Raw genomic sequence first — 14,889 nt, forward strand, 5'->3', positions numbered from 1 at the left:
CTTTGGAAGTACAGACTGTAAACATTATTTTGCACAGCACTGAGCACAATGTCATGATCACTTAAATGCTTTTGATGATGATGGTGAAGATGATAATGATAACGTAATGCTGTTCTGGTTTGAAAATGTCATATAAGTAGTCCAGTACATATTTTTTAACGTGAGTTGTTTCTCATTCTATAAAGCTGTCATTCTTCATTAACAAAAAAAGGTTACAGTAAGTTATAATTAGTGTTTAGTGCCCTGCCAAATAATTAAGTATAATAAAAAGCTTTCAATGAGTTTAATGTTAACATGGGGTAATTAAAGCCAAGTCTTGAAATGCATTAGGTGTCTATTATGTCAGATATTTGATGCTTTTTTCTTCTACAGATGAAACTGTCAAATTGTGCTTATAGCAATGTCATCATCAAAGACAAAAACACTCACATCACATAGATGTAAAATGGGCTTTGCAGTGCCCCAAAAGGGTAGAATTGAGAAAATCAAACAAATCTCTTATACAATTTGTTATTTACAGATAAGGAAACTGAGTCCCAAAGATATTGTGTGACTTGCCTAAGGTCACACGGTAGTAAGTTAATTCTTCCTTGATTGTGAGAATTGGGGCTTTGGGCAGTACTGAAGTGATTATTATTACTGTTATTGTTTCTTTCCTTCTTCCAGTATTCGCTGGGAAAATGCTTATTTGGTCTTTTTCTTGACGGGGTGAAAAAACTACGTGCAAAGTAACAGAATATAATTTGTATTTAGCTCCTGTTGTATTTAACAGTCGTTTTAGGATGCAGGGCTTGTCATAGTGCCTATTTTAAGGCTCAAATACAGAGACTAGGCTGAAATCTCACTATTCTCTCATCAGAATAACTGGAATGCGCCCAGATACTTGGCCATTTCTAACTCTGCATTCTTTGAGCTTCCCAGGCCTTCTCTTGTGCATGTTGTATTATCTTTTCTGTCCACAAAGATTTTGAAAAATCAGCAGAGTACAAGTAGCCCCTGAAATAAAGGCGTCATTCAAGGAACAAAGAAGTAGAAGGAGGGATCCAATTAAAATGATGAAAATCTTTAATTTTTATTTAGGTATACTTGTACGGACACGTGTATATACAAATACAGATCGTATGGGTTTGTTTGTGTGTGGGTATTTTTTTTTTTTTTTTTACATTTTCTTTAACGTTTATATAATGTCAGCATTTCAAAACAGCACTCGATGAGTAAGTGCAAAGGAACTGCAAAGCAGGGCAGTACAAGCACAGGACCACACGGAGCTGGACTTCACACCCAGACGCACACACAATGAGTGGCTTCAATGGGGTGTCAAGAGTAAGCATGGAAAGCGGATTTTGACTCATGGGTAACCTCCGACATGCCAGCATCTATTAAACTGTACAGACAATGGGAGCAAGCCCATTGTAGGGAGATTTGTCTCACATCCTAGCAGCCCTGGGGCCAATGCATGGGAAAAACTCAGTGATGCCAAACCAGACACAGACCTGACCATTCACGGCTCTGAAGGGAAATAAAATGTGGGAGGAAGGCAAGAGACAAAAAAATAAAATAAACATATAAAGTAAAAGGGGGGCGGTGTAGGCAAACGGGGGTGTTGGTGGAGGTGGTTTTCAAAAGAAAAGTCAGTGACCACAACTCTGAGAGCAATGAATGGAAAGGAGGAGTTGAAAACTGTTTTTCTAATTATTTGAAACTAATACAAATGGCTGCTGCCGTTGCTAAGGCACCGGAGAAAAACAGAGTCCCTGAAAATCCACAGGTACTGTGTGACTCTTCCTTTCACAACGACACGGAGAGGGAAACAGCCCCATTGAACCTTCCTACACTGATTGGTTTGCAACCATTTCCATGAGCGAGCCGCACATGATATTGATAAAGACTCTTCCTGGGAAAAAATAAAACAGTCCATGAAAACAATCACAAACAGAAAACCAAATCAAACCAAAGTACAGAACCGTTTCTAAATTCCCTATCCTTTTCAAACCAACATGCTGGTGGAGAAGGGAGGGTGGGCCACAGGGCTCCAACATCAGACCTCGAAAACACTGAGGACAAAATATTGATCAAAAAAGTCATGTTGTTCCAGGTCCCAAGATGATGGAGTCATAAGATTGGGTGGGCAATGACCACACCTGAGTCCTGTATGGAGCAGTGTCTCGGCCACTTGTGACTCTTGTTTTCAGCCACGGTACACATTGGATGTTTCAAAGCCTCAATGCATGTTTTGTATCCAGAAAGTCTATTGTTCTCACTTACAAAAGACATAAGAATCAAATTAATACTTTATTATCAAACACTATATACAACAGAGGTTGCTAATAATACAGAATTTAAAGAACGCAGTTTTTTTTTTTTTTTTTTTAATGTTTTACTTTTCTTTCCTCTGCCACCCAAGAAAGTACAGTACAAAACAATAGTCTAAACTAACACGAACTGTTACCTGGTCTATTAAAGGATACACGGTATCCACTAAACAGACAGATCCTTATTTCCCTGCTTCATGTTGCAAAGCCCTTGGCAACCAGGGGCAAAGGTCACTGGGGTTTGACTAACTGGGGCTGAGTGGCAGCTAGGACTGCCCTTCGGACTTTTGAGTTGTTTTTGAAATTAAAAGCATCTACAAAGTTGCATCAACATCCTCCTAAGCCCCCAGAGGATTGTAACAACACCACAAAAGGCCACCAACACTTTTTAAACAAAATGAAAACTGTCTGACACCAATCATCTTGAAAACTCCATGGCAAGTGCATTAGCTATGACTACATCACTTATAAGTAGAGAAGCATACTGTCTACTGGTGTGGATAGTCTTGCTATTCTCTTTATACTTAATTTGCAGTGGCAGAATGGTGAAATAAAGGGGTCGAATTTCACTGTGAAAAAATGAAAGACAATGGCAGAGAGGGCCATGAGTAATTATTTCACCATTTGTTAGAGACAAATGCTAGGAAAACCACAGAAGTCACCATTTCTAAAATGAATTTAGCACTGCTAACGTAGTTATGACTAACTGGAATCATTACAGGATCATTTGATTTCCTTGTGGTTAGAGAACATGCAGTATTATTTTGGTTGTATTGACCCATTTAGAAGGTATCTTTCTCCCCTACCCAAATCCCACTGGACCAACAAGCCTGTAACTATCAATTAAAAAAAAAAAGTATTTCTGGATATTACTGAGAGTACTGAGTATATAAATAGTTAAAGGAAAAAGGAATTGAATGTCATGAACTTTTGTTTCGGTGAAATGGTGGCTGCCTTCTGTGATAAGACTCTGCCACTCCAGAGGAGTTCCTGATGTCGGGGGGAATAGGATTGATTGTATCTGTGAGGCTGGCAACCCCACGCACATGGTGCCATGTGAGAACAGATTCGGCAGTGACATCCACTCCAAATGGATCAGGTAAGCCCAGATTACATTTCAACATGTGTACAACTCTCCAGGGTGCAATACGTTTACAGCTGCCTTTCATTCACATACTTTTCTAATTCAGAACTACTCACAATTCTAAGCAAATTCCCATTCACGAAGTCTGTCCATAACGTGACCTTCTCTTTTTTTTTTTTTTTACATATACATCTTAAAAAACAAAGATATAAAAAATTCTTATTTTGCTGGAACGCTTTCAATTTTTCACATTTTACATGATCATCACATTTCTTACTTTGAAAGGCATGGTTTCTGTTGACATGTCGTGCAATAGCAAAAAAAAAAAAAGGTTGGATTGCTTTTCCATTGGTCTAACACTTTTCCCTGTCTAGGCTTTGGATTTTAAAGTTCATGACAGCCCCACCACCAGTAGAAACCCCAAGACTTGCATTTCCCGGTAATTGACTGGAAATGTCCCCTGTTGGCCATGCTAAGATTCCTTCAACAGGGTCATCCTGCATTTATTCTCCTTCTGCCCCACCCCCACAATGAAACAAGATACATATTTCTAAATGTATCAAGGGATACCACTTTTTCTCACAAGTTTAAATAGGACAAGCATATATACTCACTCTCAGCATAAAGTATATCTAAATAATGTATTTTCTATTCTAGTGGATTTTTAAAAAAATATTTTGTTAAAGTCTTTGGGACTCCATCTTGTTTATCTCCCACAGATAAACACATGTTCCCCCTATGCTTTAGGCTGTGCCAGAAAGGGAAAGAATATAAAATCAACACTTGAATTTTTTTACTCCAAACTTTGGAATTTTATTTCCAAATTTCCCTTTAGCCCTCCCAAGTCGAGCTGACTGACTCTCCTGGTGACAGGGGTTTGTGTCCGAGCCCCTGCGGTCATGGAGTGTGGAGCAAAACGTGGGTACTAGGGTGGGAGGCGGGGAAAGGCCACAGCACACTGGCGCTCCAGCAAAGCCAAATCATGTCTCCTCTGGCCACTGCGGTCCTCTCCTTGGTATACGTCATCCCCCAGAGGAGCATCCAAAGCTATTCCACTATGCACTCATCGACCCTGGCTTGTCAGCCTTGGGGAAGGTCACTTTATTCATAAAAATGCCTCTTTGAGTTTCTTAAAAAAAAAAAAAAAAGTTGTAGCACCATGGTGATCTGTATTCAAAGAAAAAATATCTGGTGTGCACTGCCCAGTCACCGAAAAAATTAGAGGCACTCACACATACACCCCCCCCACAAACCTGTAGTTTTCTCTGTTTTCACACCTGCTCTGTATTAGCATTCCACACCCAACCTGCCTCCTAGAAAAAAAAAAAAGGCTTCTTTTAGAGAGCACAAGTTTTGCTGTCAAGAATGCTTTAAGACAGTCATATTAAAAAAAAAAAAACCCAGTGTCTCAACCTTTTAGAAGCCTGTTCATTTATACACTCCTATAGGAAATGGTGTAATCTTATATCTATTCTTAATACCTCCCCTCTGGACCTGACATGGTGACATGATGCCCTGCGCGATCATCTTACAGTTCTGAATGAGAAGGCATAAATATTGTATAGGAGAGCAAAACCCTCCCGGGCCTAGCCAGCACTGGCTGCATCTGCCACTACTCTTCCTTGTCCATAGACCGCTGACACAGTGCGCTAACGGAGGTGAGTTCTTAGAGGAGAATGCACAGGAGCTGACGAACCACTGGTGTCACTATGACAATTTGGCATTTTCATCTGGAGTCCATTTAATTTGGGAGGGGCGAGAGAAGTCAGGGGCCAGGGCTGGGGGTGGGGTGGGGTGAGGGAGGCAGGAACAAGTTTAGTCCCCCAGCCCCAAGTTGTTGCTTATAATTCAGGCTGAAAGAAAGAAAACAAAAATCTGACATCTGCCAAAACCCAATAACAAGTCCCTTCTTAGGATGAGCAGTTAGGTGGATCTCTGGTGTTCCAAGACCCTGATGTTTTCTGTGACAAGTGACGGGAGGAGACTGTGCTATAATGTCAAAAGCATCGCCAGGAGGAACAGTAGGATTGCCAAAAGGCGGCTGGGTATCCTTGGTGTTTGTGCCGCGTTCTCGCCGCGGGATGGCTCGGCTGACTCATGTACGGTGTCATCTGTTCAAATAGAAAGCACACATTCCAATGAGATTTCACATCCTTAATAACTCTCTTGCAGCAGCCTGCTGTTAACAGACCTCGCCACCCTCTGCAAAGTAGGGTAATGAACCTTGTGCCACCATTGACTTTCATGTCTGCATAATCACTCATTATTTACAGCAAACAAAGAAGCAGCAAAGAAAATTGGACTTTCTCAGCAATATTAACACTTTCCTTAAAAACTGAAGGGAAAAATTATGCATACACTGTAACCTTTGGCACGTGAGCTGCTTTGGTTAGCCAGCAGTCAGATATGCCTTGCACAAATTTCAGATATCTGAATGTACCTTTGAAACCTAAGATGTCACAAGCAGGCAACTGACATGTTGGTGGGGGTGGGGCAGAATGCACTGCCCATTTCCCTTCTTTTAGCTGTTTCATAGAATTAGTGTTGATTGCCTGGTTGTTGGATGCCTAGACGAATTTTCAAACATGAAAAACTAAATGCCAAAACAACAGCATTTTGGATCAACTATACATCATGCCTAGTAAACTTCAATAAATCTATGCCCACTAGTTTGCCTACAATTAGGTGTCAATTACGGTGCTATTTCTATTACAAACCCTGTATTTCTAAGATTAAATTACTTGAACTTGACTATTTTTATCGGGTTGAAGCTTGGCACATAAATTATCAGCGTGGATGCAAATTTTCCTCTAAATAAAATGGATTAAGTGAGTTAAGCTTCTTTTATTTAGCTATAAAGTGTTCTATGAGGCTGCCTCTGACTTTGGATAGCCTTCCTGATCTGCATGATTAACAGGCTTAACTTCAAAATGGGAACTCTGCAGCAATTAGTACCAAAGAGAGGTTGGAGGCTTGCCTAGGAGCCATGCTCTGCTCCAGGGCTGCCTGTCTTGTTCTTTCCACCTGGTCTAACTTATGCTTTTCTTTACTGTTAATTAAACTAAATTAATCAATGTTTTTGAGAGGTAAGGTCTTGCTCTGTTGCTCAGACTGGAGTGCAGTGGCCCAATCACAGCTCACTATAGTCTTGACCTCCCGGGCTCAAGCAATCCTCCTGCCTCAACCTCCCGAGTAGCTGGGACTCCAGGTGTGAACCACCATGCCTGGCTCATTTAAAAAATTTTTAGAGAGACAGGGTTTTGCTTTGCTTCCCAGGCTGGTCTCAAACTCTTAGCCTCAACCAACCTCCTCTCTTGGCCTCTCAAAGGATTGGGATTATAGACAGGAGTCACCATACCTGGCCACTTGTGCTTTTAGACTAAGGATCTCTGAATAACACATTTTGGGGGCCAATAGTGAGTCCCTGTGCAAATTTTATCTCAGCATCAGGGTAACTTCCTGTAGGTGTTCAGCAGTTGCCATCTGGGAATTGCTCAAGGGTCAGAGAGAATGGTAACAAGGCTCTAGTGGTTGTTTACAATTATATTGACCTCAAAGGATAATCCCTAAATACCCCGGATGGGGCCACCTCAAACCCCTTAATGGGTTAACTAACCGTTATTTTAAACTCATTTATATTTTCCTACCACACGTGTCACAATAAGGGTGCTTTTAGTTCACTGGGTAGAATCACACTCCCTAACATTTGTCCTAAAGTAACCACTTTTCAGGTTCACAGGCTGACTTCTGCTTCAGATGTGCTCGTTTGGGATGTTTCTTTTCTGCCCATCACATCCATTCCCAATGAGAAATGTCTTCTCAGTGTTGAGTCTCCTGCCCTGGAGTGCTCTTATCATTTTAGCCTCCCCTCAAATAAAAGCTGTTGCATCTCCTTGTCAAATTTGCTCCCCTTTCCTGGACCTTAGCGAATCTACATGAAGTGATTTTAGCCTAGGAGACTAGAAAAGGTTAGGAAGCAAGATGGGAAGATAAATGGATACAGAAAAAATATATATAAAGTCCTCCTCGATGTGGCCAAATACCTTCAGACTCTCCTCTACTCTCCGCTCTTTTTCAGCCTTGCAAGTGTATTAATTAAATCTGTAGTTAACAGGAAGTAGAAGTAAAGGCCCTTAATAGCCCTGAAATTAAAATCCAAATCACTTTCTTAAGAGCACCAATATGTTGTCAATCAAAACAATGGAGCACTTCAGGCTTAATTGTGAAATAACCACAAACCCTGAGGATTCCAGAGTTCATTTCACAATATCACATATTTAAATACCTGGAATTGCATCAGCCATTGGATTCCTCTCTATCTTATTTTTACTAGAATATTACCCAATCCTTCTCCTTGTATAGTTTACAAGTGTACTGTTAAAGGTACCCAGCTAGCACTTAGATCTTCGGTGTGAACCCCTTCATCACCACCCTAGTCCCTTCTAGGTACACAGTGAGGGCTATCCATTATTCCAGGTCCACTCAGCACAAGACACAGGGAATAGGTCTTACAGGGTAATGGAGAGAAAGGCTTTTGTTTTTCACCTAAGTGAAGTATGAGGCTAAGTGGGCTTTTCAGTCCTTTAATCACACACAATCTTTGGAATTAACCTTTTATAAGCACCCAACGAATATATATCTTCCTGCCCCACAAAAGGAAAGTCAGTCCCATTAAGGCATCAGGATCCTTCTCTTCTTCCTGCAACATGCTGTTCCTCATTCGGGATTCCACAAAGCATCCTTTGATTAAAACAGGTTCCCAGTGTTGGGAAATTCTACAGCCCCCAAAAGTGAAATGAGAAACTGGCTGTCATTTGGGCAAATCTGAGCAATTTCAGAATTCTAAGGAGGAATTCATAGGCACAATCTATCCCAATGAAAACTACACCTAAATATGAGAGAATTTCTAACACTTGTAACACGGGCTTGGAAGAAGAAAATGTTCCTCTTCAGAAGCTAAATCAAGTTTTGCCTCCTAGCTACAGGATTCCACAACATGGGGGTTTCAATGGTTAATGGAGACAACACTAGCGATATTTTGGAGCATGTTATGTGGCATATGTCTGCCCTGAGATCATCCTGCGTCCCTGATGATAGGAAACTGGCAGGCAGAGTGTGCAAGCAAACAAAAAAGACAAATACATTCCAAAGACAGGTGAATTAGTACACATCGCTGAGATCATGCAGTGGAATCCTTTCAGACTTGCTGGGTTCATAAAGACTGGGTCTACACTCGGAGCTGGGGGAAGGCAAATACTCTTTCATTCAGCGGTTTGACACAGTGGGGAAGAATTGCAAATCTGACGAGACTTCCTCTCTCTTCTTAGAGACAGAATCTTGCTCTGTCACCCAGGATGGAGTACAGTGGCATGATCATAGCTCACTGTAGCCTCAAACTCCTGGGCTTAAGCAGTCCTCCCACCTCAGTCTCCCAAGTAGCTGAGACTACAGGCACACACACCACTTCTTTTTTTTTTTGGAAAGACAAGGTCTCACAGTGTTGTCCAGGTTGGCCTCAAATTCTTAGCCTCAAGCAATCCACCCATCTCAGCCTCTCAAATTGCTGGGATTATAGGTGTGAGGCACAGTGCCTCACTCCTTATTGTTTTCTTATCGTCAGGAATTGTGGCTCAACCTTGTCTCACTTTGTTAGTGAAGATGCTCACCAGCAAGCCCTTAAAACATAGCTCTGACTGACTCAAGGAGCTTTTCCTGCATGTACACCTACGCTCTACTCCCCAGCGCACGTATGCACACACTGAACTACATTCTGCCAAACTTTTGCAAACTTCCAGCAGTTATATGTCCATCAGTTTGGGGCCATTGTGCATTTTAAATGTTCAGTGAAAAAAAAAAACGTTGTTTCCCCAAAGACAGTGACATATGTTCATGCATGAAGGCATCTTAATATCTTGCATTGTATCATTAGTGGAATTCAAAGGTAATTTTCCTAATGGCAGGATGGTCCTCCATGTGCCTCTTCATTACCAGAGAAAAATATGCAATCTGTTAGGTATCTAAGCAGCCTTCTATGCTGTAGACAGGCAGTGGAGATTCCCTAGAAAAAAAAAAACCATGGGAAAGATATGCCTACATTATGTACAATGTGTATCAATAGATCATAATCCTGGGTAATTTTTGTTTAGAACATGCTGCTCATTCTTCTTGTGGCTTCTTAACAAAGCCAAGAGACTTAAGTCCTCTTTATGAACATACCTCTAGCAATGGTAAAAGACCACTACTTTGATACTAATATTGGAATAGGAGTCAGAAGATCTGAGTATTAAAGCTGGATCTATCTAATCAGCAATGTGGCACGGGTGAGTCTCCTCAGTCACAGAAGGAAGAGTGTAGACTCTGGGGTTGTTGAGGGAGATACTGAGTAACTTGTAGATCCTCTGATGGCCCAAGTCCCTAAGCTTGTGAGGACTCTGGTACCTTAAGAAGCCAAAGTCATGGCTCCAGATTTCCAGGACACAATTAAAATGTCTTCATATCAGCATTCATTCCTTAAAACTTTCTACAGCAGCTAACTGATCCCTGGGGAGCCACTAAGACCTCGGAGAACTCATTGTACACACCTCTCATTTGCACTCTGGGTGAGATGCCTGACTTAGAAAAACAAGAATGCTTCAGGGAAAAAACTCTAACTCTTTCTGTCAGTTATAACGGGAAAGCTATTGTATGTCCTGAGGCACAGCATTTACTCAGGGTAAGTTTCCCTAAGGCTCATTGACTGTGCAGTCCTGGTTACAACATTGGAGGAAAAAGTGGACCTCAATGCCCGTTAGTTTCTAGGACCATAAGGAAGAGAAATTCTACTACAAAAAGACAAAAAAAAAAAAAAAAAAAAACCTCTATTTACATAAGGGGGCTCAAATCTCTCCATGAAGAGGAAAAAATTTTATTTCCCTTAAGCTTTGAGATGATCAAGGGAGATGGGTAAGGAAACCAGTGAAGATCTGGAGCAGGTAGGGGAGAAGAGGACACCACAGAGGAAGGGAACACACAGCGCCTCCAGGCACACTCCTCCACAAGCAATTGGCAGAGGGCGACCACTCCTCCCAGTTAATCTAGTTTTATTAAATGGCCAGACTGAATTGATAACCAAATGAATAGTTTACATGTTCTCATTATCCATAGTATGTGACAGACTAAATGCCTCAATGAGTGCTTTGGTGGGTTTTATTTTTCTTTAGTTATGGGAAACGTTAGGAGTGTGGAAGTCAATAGTAGAAAAATTTTATTTATCCTTAAAACTTATTTTGCCTCGGTAATCAAGGATCACATTTGGCTCAACAGGCTACTGGTACATTTGTGGCAGCAAGAGATGTGTGAATTTGTGGTGGCAATGTGATTATACTTCTCTAGACCAATTACTATTGACGATAGTTGAAATAATATTTAAATAAAATAAAGTTCCTTAGGTCAGTTCAATGATGCATGTAAATCTCTAGAGAAAACTAAGTATGTTGAATTAGTTTCTATTTTGTGCAATAGTCTTATTACTTTTATCTGTAGATTTGGACATAAAAAATAAATTTTATGAACATATACAATAGAAATGTTTTGTGTCTTATATGAAAACAGAACCTTTACTATTCACAGTGATTCACCAGAATGCTCTGAGGATATGGTAAAAGGCAGTGAGATTATAGCATTCTGATGGGGCTTCTATGTTAGGATACTGCATTAGCTCAAACCCATTCCAAAAAGAAAAGTTTTATTTTATCTAACATGCATTACACAAAGATACTGGAGGAATGAGGTAGAATATAAGTCATATTAGCATCGCTAGCAATGAGCAAAAGCAGAACAACAACTATATCATGCAAACATGCAGAGAGGAAGAAAGGAAAAAAATACTGAAGCACCAGAGAAATAGATGCATTTGTTAAAAGAGATTCTCTAAGCATACTAACCTGCTGGTTCTAATGAATTTTCTACTTTGTCGTTAACATCGAAAACACGATCATGAACACCTATAGTTTTCATACAGCTATCTATAACAAAAATAGAGATAACAGCCAAATATGTTAGTGAAGACACCCTTAAACTCCCATTTCTTTCTTTTTTCTTTCTCTCCTTTTTTTCTTTTTTTATGTAAAGATTGTTTTGCAATCAATGGCATGTTCTAAATGCCAATATTGTTCCCATTTGCTCTGCATGTACAACAGTCTAAGAAACAACAAGTTAGCAACTGCTGTGTACTTAAGTAAAAGCATTATGAAGAATGAGAAAAAATATGATGAAAACTAAAATATGAATGTTGATATACAAAACAGATACCACACAAGATTTAACAGTAAAAAAAGTTTTACCGCTGTGAACCAGACCACACAATAAAGCATGCGCAGTGAAGCCACCCTCTGAAGCTCATTCTAGTGAACTTACTTGTCGGTCTCACAAAGACTTTGAGCTTTAGACAGGACCTTCTTCCATTATCTGGGATTGCAGAGGCTGTGGATAACACAGAGAGAGAGCACGAGAGAAAGAAGAGAACAACATATTACTCTTCATTTTCACATACACATGATGGACAATAAATTCTTTCCTGATTTGAACAACAGGAACTTTCTCTAATTTCTTCCCCCAAATTAAAACAAACAGTACTTTTCAGGTCTCACTGCTACAGAAAGGCTACTTTCACATCCTGACCTTCTCTTTTCAATACAATAAAAGAATCATGCAAGAATCTGAGTAATCTGTGAAGAAATACTTTGGATTTTTATTTCAAAGGCTCTTCCATTTAACTTGATCTGTTATCAATTTTCTCTAAATCGAGAGGATAATGTGTGAGCCCTCTGGCTTTCACAGAGCTGTTCCTCCTCTGCTGCAGGAAAAGGGGCCCAACAGAGGCACGAGCTGAAAGTGCCGGCAAAAACCAATAACAGAGAGTTACAAGGCAGACTTAAACGTGACCTATTTCTGCTCGGGAAAGCAGAGCTTTGTCCGTCCTGAAAGCTTGTCTGTCAGTGCTTTTGCAGGTAATTCAATTAGAGGTTTTACTCAGAACTTGGCTCTGCATTCTATATGACTAACCCAAGCCCGTAACTTCCATCATGCTATTATAAGTACAATATGCTATTGAGAAAGTACTGTGTTGCAATGGTACATGTATTTTTTCTTTTAATTTGCCACAGAGAAGGATGGAATTAATAAAGTGGGCTTACCAAAACATGACAGCATGTTTCAAGTTATAAATCACTTGAGGAAGAAACTTTCTTCTCCTCTTCAAGATAATAAGACTGCAAACTTTCCCCACGGTTGAAAGATTATCTCCCCTCTGTACACACAGCAAAATGTCAGAGGAATTTCCAAGGGCAGTAAGGCCCTTCACAACCACATGTATTTACTAATGCATTCTAGAAATGAAAAAACTTACAGAAACAAGCGTCGCATACTTTCCTCCCTATGTGTTTGCTTCAAGTGGTTTCTTTGTTCAGAAAACGCAGATGACATCCATCAAATCACACATGGCTTACAATGAGTTTGGCGATACCCAAAGTGACAAAGCGAGGGACTGGCATTTGGTGTGTCTTCTCTCTCCTTTATTTTTAAATTATTCCTCATGGGGAGCCCAGAACACAAAAATGCTTTCTTTTGCAGGTGAGAGGATTCAATATACAAACTTGCAAACACATTTCATATAATCTCCTTATGCAATTCTAGATCCAAGTAACCCTCCTGGAGGAGAACTAAATTCACCAACTAAATAATGTCAAGTAGTATAGAGCCCCCAGTGTCCCTATTCAACACCTGTTGAAAACTACTTTAATTTTAAAACAAAAGTATAGAGAAAAAGTGTTTTTGGTCCTCCCTATCTCCCCTGGTTGCTTTGACAAGCAGTTAAGAAGTGCTAACAGCTGGCTTTGCTGTAGGCTTTCATTAAATCAAAGTCAGAAAAACTCCCTCTACTGACATTTACAGTAACTAGTGTGTTATTTAGGGCACAATATTTGCACTCTGCGGTTTGATCCAGGAAATGGTGTCCTTCCTGTGGACCTCAACTGCAAATGTGCATGTCGCAAATACAGTACACATAGGTGACTCCAATTCATTAGGAAAACCACGGGTTCTTGAGGGAGTATATGTCTTATTCATGAGAGTTAGTGTGAAAAAAGTGACACATGGATGTTCACACTGCTGTTCTAGGAATTTCTGAGCTGCGATGAACTCACTTCAAGCCTCGTGAACTTGATTTGCTACATGCAAATAACTGACTTTACAGATGATACTGCTAGATAAACAGGGTGAAGACAGAATCAAATGCTTAATTGGTTTAGGGAGGAGCTTCTTGGATTTAGTACAGGTCTTTCAGATTTGTATTTAGGAGAAATAAATCCAGGACATGAAAATTATTGTAGGGCACATGGGAATAACTGAACAGCAAATGATAAGCCATCCAGGAAAAAACTGGAGAGTTCTCTCATGAGCTCTCAAGGAGGGACATAGTATTAGCTAGTGGATGTGCTACATACTTCCGTAAATTAAAAATATCGAATGTATTTGTATTTATATGACACATAAAATAAAAACCTCTTCCCTAACAACCTGCCCCATTACTTCCCCATTTTCTATCACCAGAAAATGTGACTGATGCCTTGTGATACTGTTTGACTATTATACTCTAATCCTTAGAAAAATTTATGAACAAGGAATATTAGCATACAATGTGATATGTGAGTACACAACACAGATTGCACGCCATGGATTGACTCTATCATCACTGCATCACTGGCCTGAGCTCAAGGAGTAAACTCCTAACCCTTCAAGACAACCTGAGAAGTGTGCCTTACTAGCTCAGCATAACTCGGGTTTCTTATTTAACACCTTGAAAAACAAACAAAAAATCCAAAAAGATGAAAACTTTTTCCATATACTATCAAAACTCCGTTTTTTTAATGTAAGGTTTAATAAAGTGAGAGTGTGGTTTTCCTCTATGTTATGCTCAAGGTTCTTTCACCACACACTTCCTGGCTGACAAAGGATGACTTTATACCAACTTAAATATACAGATGATTAATTTTTAGTACTATTTGAAGATATAAGTGCATTACGAATCACAATAAGCAAAAGGCAGAGGACTGAGCACTAAAAACAAAACATAACAGAGGAATTGAAACATATAATATTCCCACTACTAAACTTATAAAGAAAATCTCAGGATCAATTTATGAGCAATAGATAGAGCAGAGGATGGAAACGAGGGAGTAAAATCTTAAAACATGCCTTGTTTTTGTCAGGAGGCAGGTAGTATTAATCCTTATGGCTCTAGAGATACATCACTTTGTCTTAGTTAAAAGTCAACTTTATCTTAGTTAAAAGCAAATATGTAAGCATTTTATACATAAATTACATACATAAATATATATAAATTTATACACATAAATTATATTCACTATATATAACTTCTTGTGCTGCTTTCCTTAGAAAATGAATAGTTGGTGTTGAAAGTTGATAGTGAATAATTATAAAAATCCATTACATATC

At 39.7% G+C, this 14,889-nt stretch overlaps 1 protein-coding gene across 1 annotated transcript in view; it reads right to left on the bottom strand.

The window, feature by feature from the left end:
• Positions 1–1,042: 1,042 nt before the first annotated feature.
• The window catches only part of EFNA5 (ephrin-A5), a 303,193-nt gene continuing 289,346 nt past the window's right edge, over positions 1,043–14,889 (bottom strand). Inside the window, exons 3-5 of the mRNA XM_011949313.1 lie at positions 11,791–11,856; positions 11,319–11,399; positions 1,043–5,507 (exon numbers count right to left, since the gene is read on the bottom strand). Coding sequence (XP_011804703.1) covers positions 5,386–5,507; positions 11,319–11,399; positions 11,791–11,856 — 269 coding nt within the window. The 3' untranslated portion in view covers positions 1,043–5,385. The remainder of the gene's footprint in view (positions 5,508–11,318; positions 11,400–11,790; positions 11,857–14,889) is intronic.

Source organism: Colobus angolensis, unplaced genomic scaffold (genome assembly GCF_000951035.1).
Source record: "Colobus angolensis palliatus isolate OR3802 unplaced genomic scaffold, Cang.pa_1.0 Scaffold298, whole genome shotgun sequence".
Taxonomy (NCBI): domain Eukaryota; kingdom Metazoa; phylum Chordata; class Mammalia; order Primates; family Cercopithecidae; genus Colobus; species Colobus angolensis.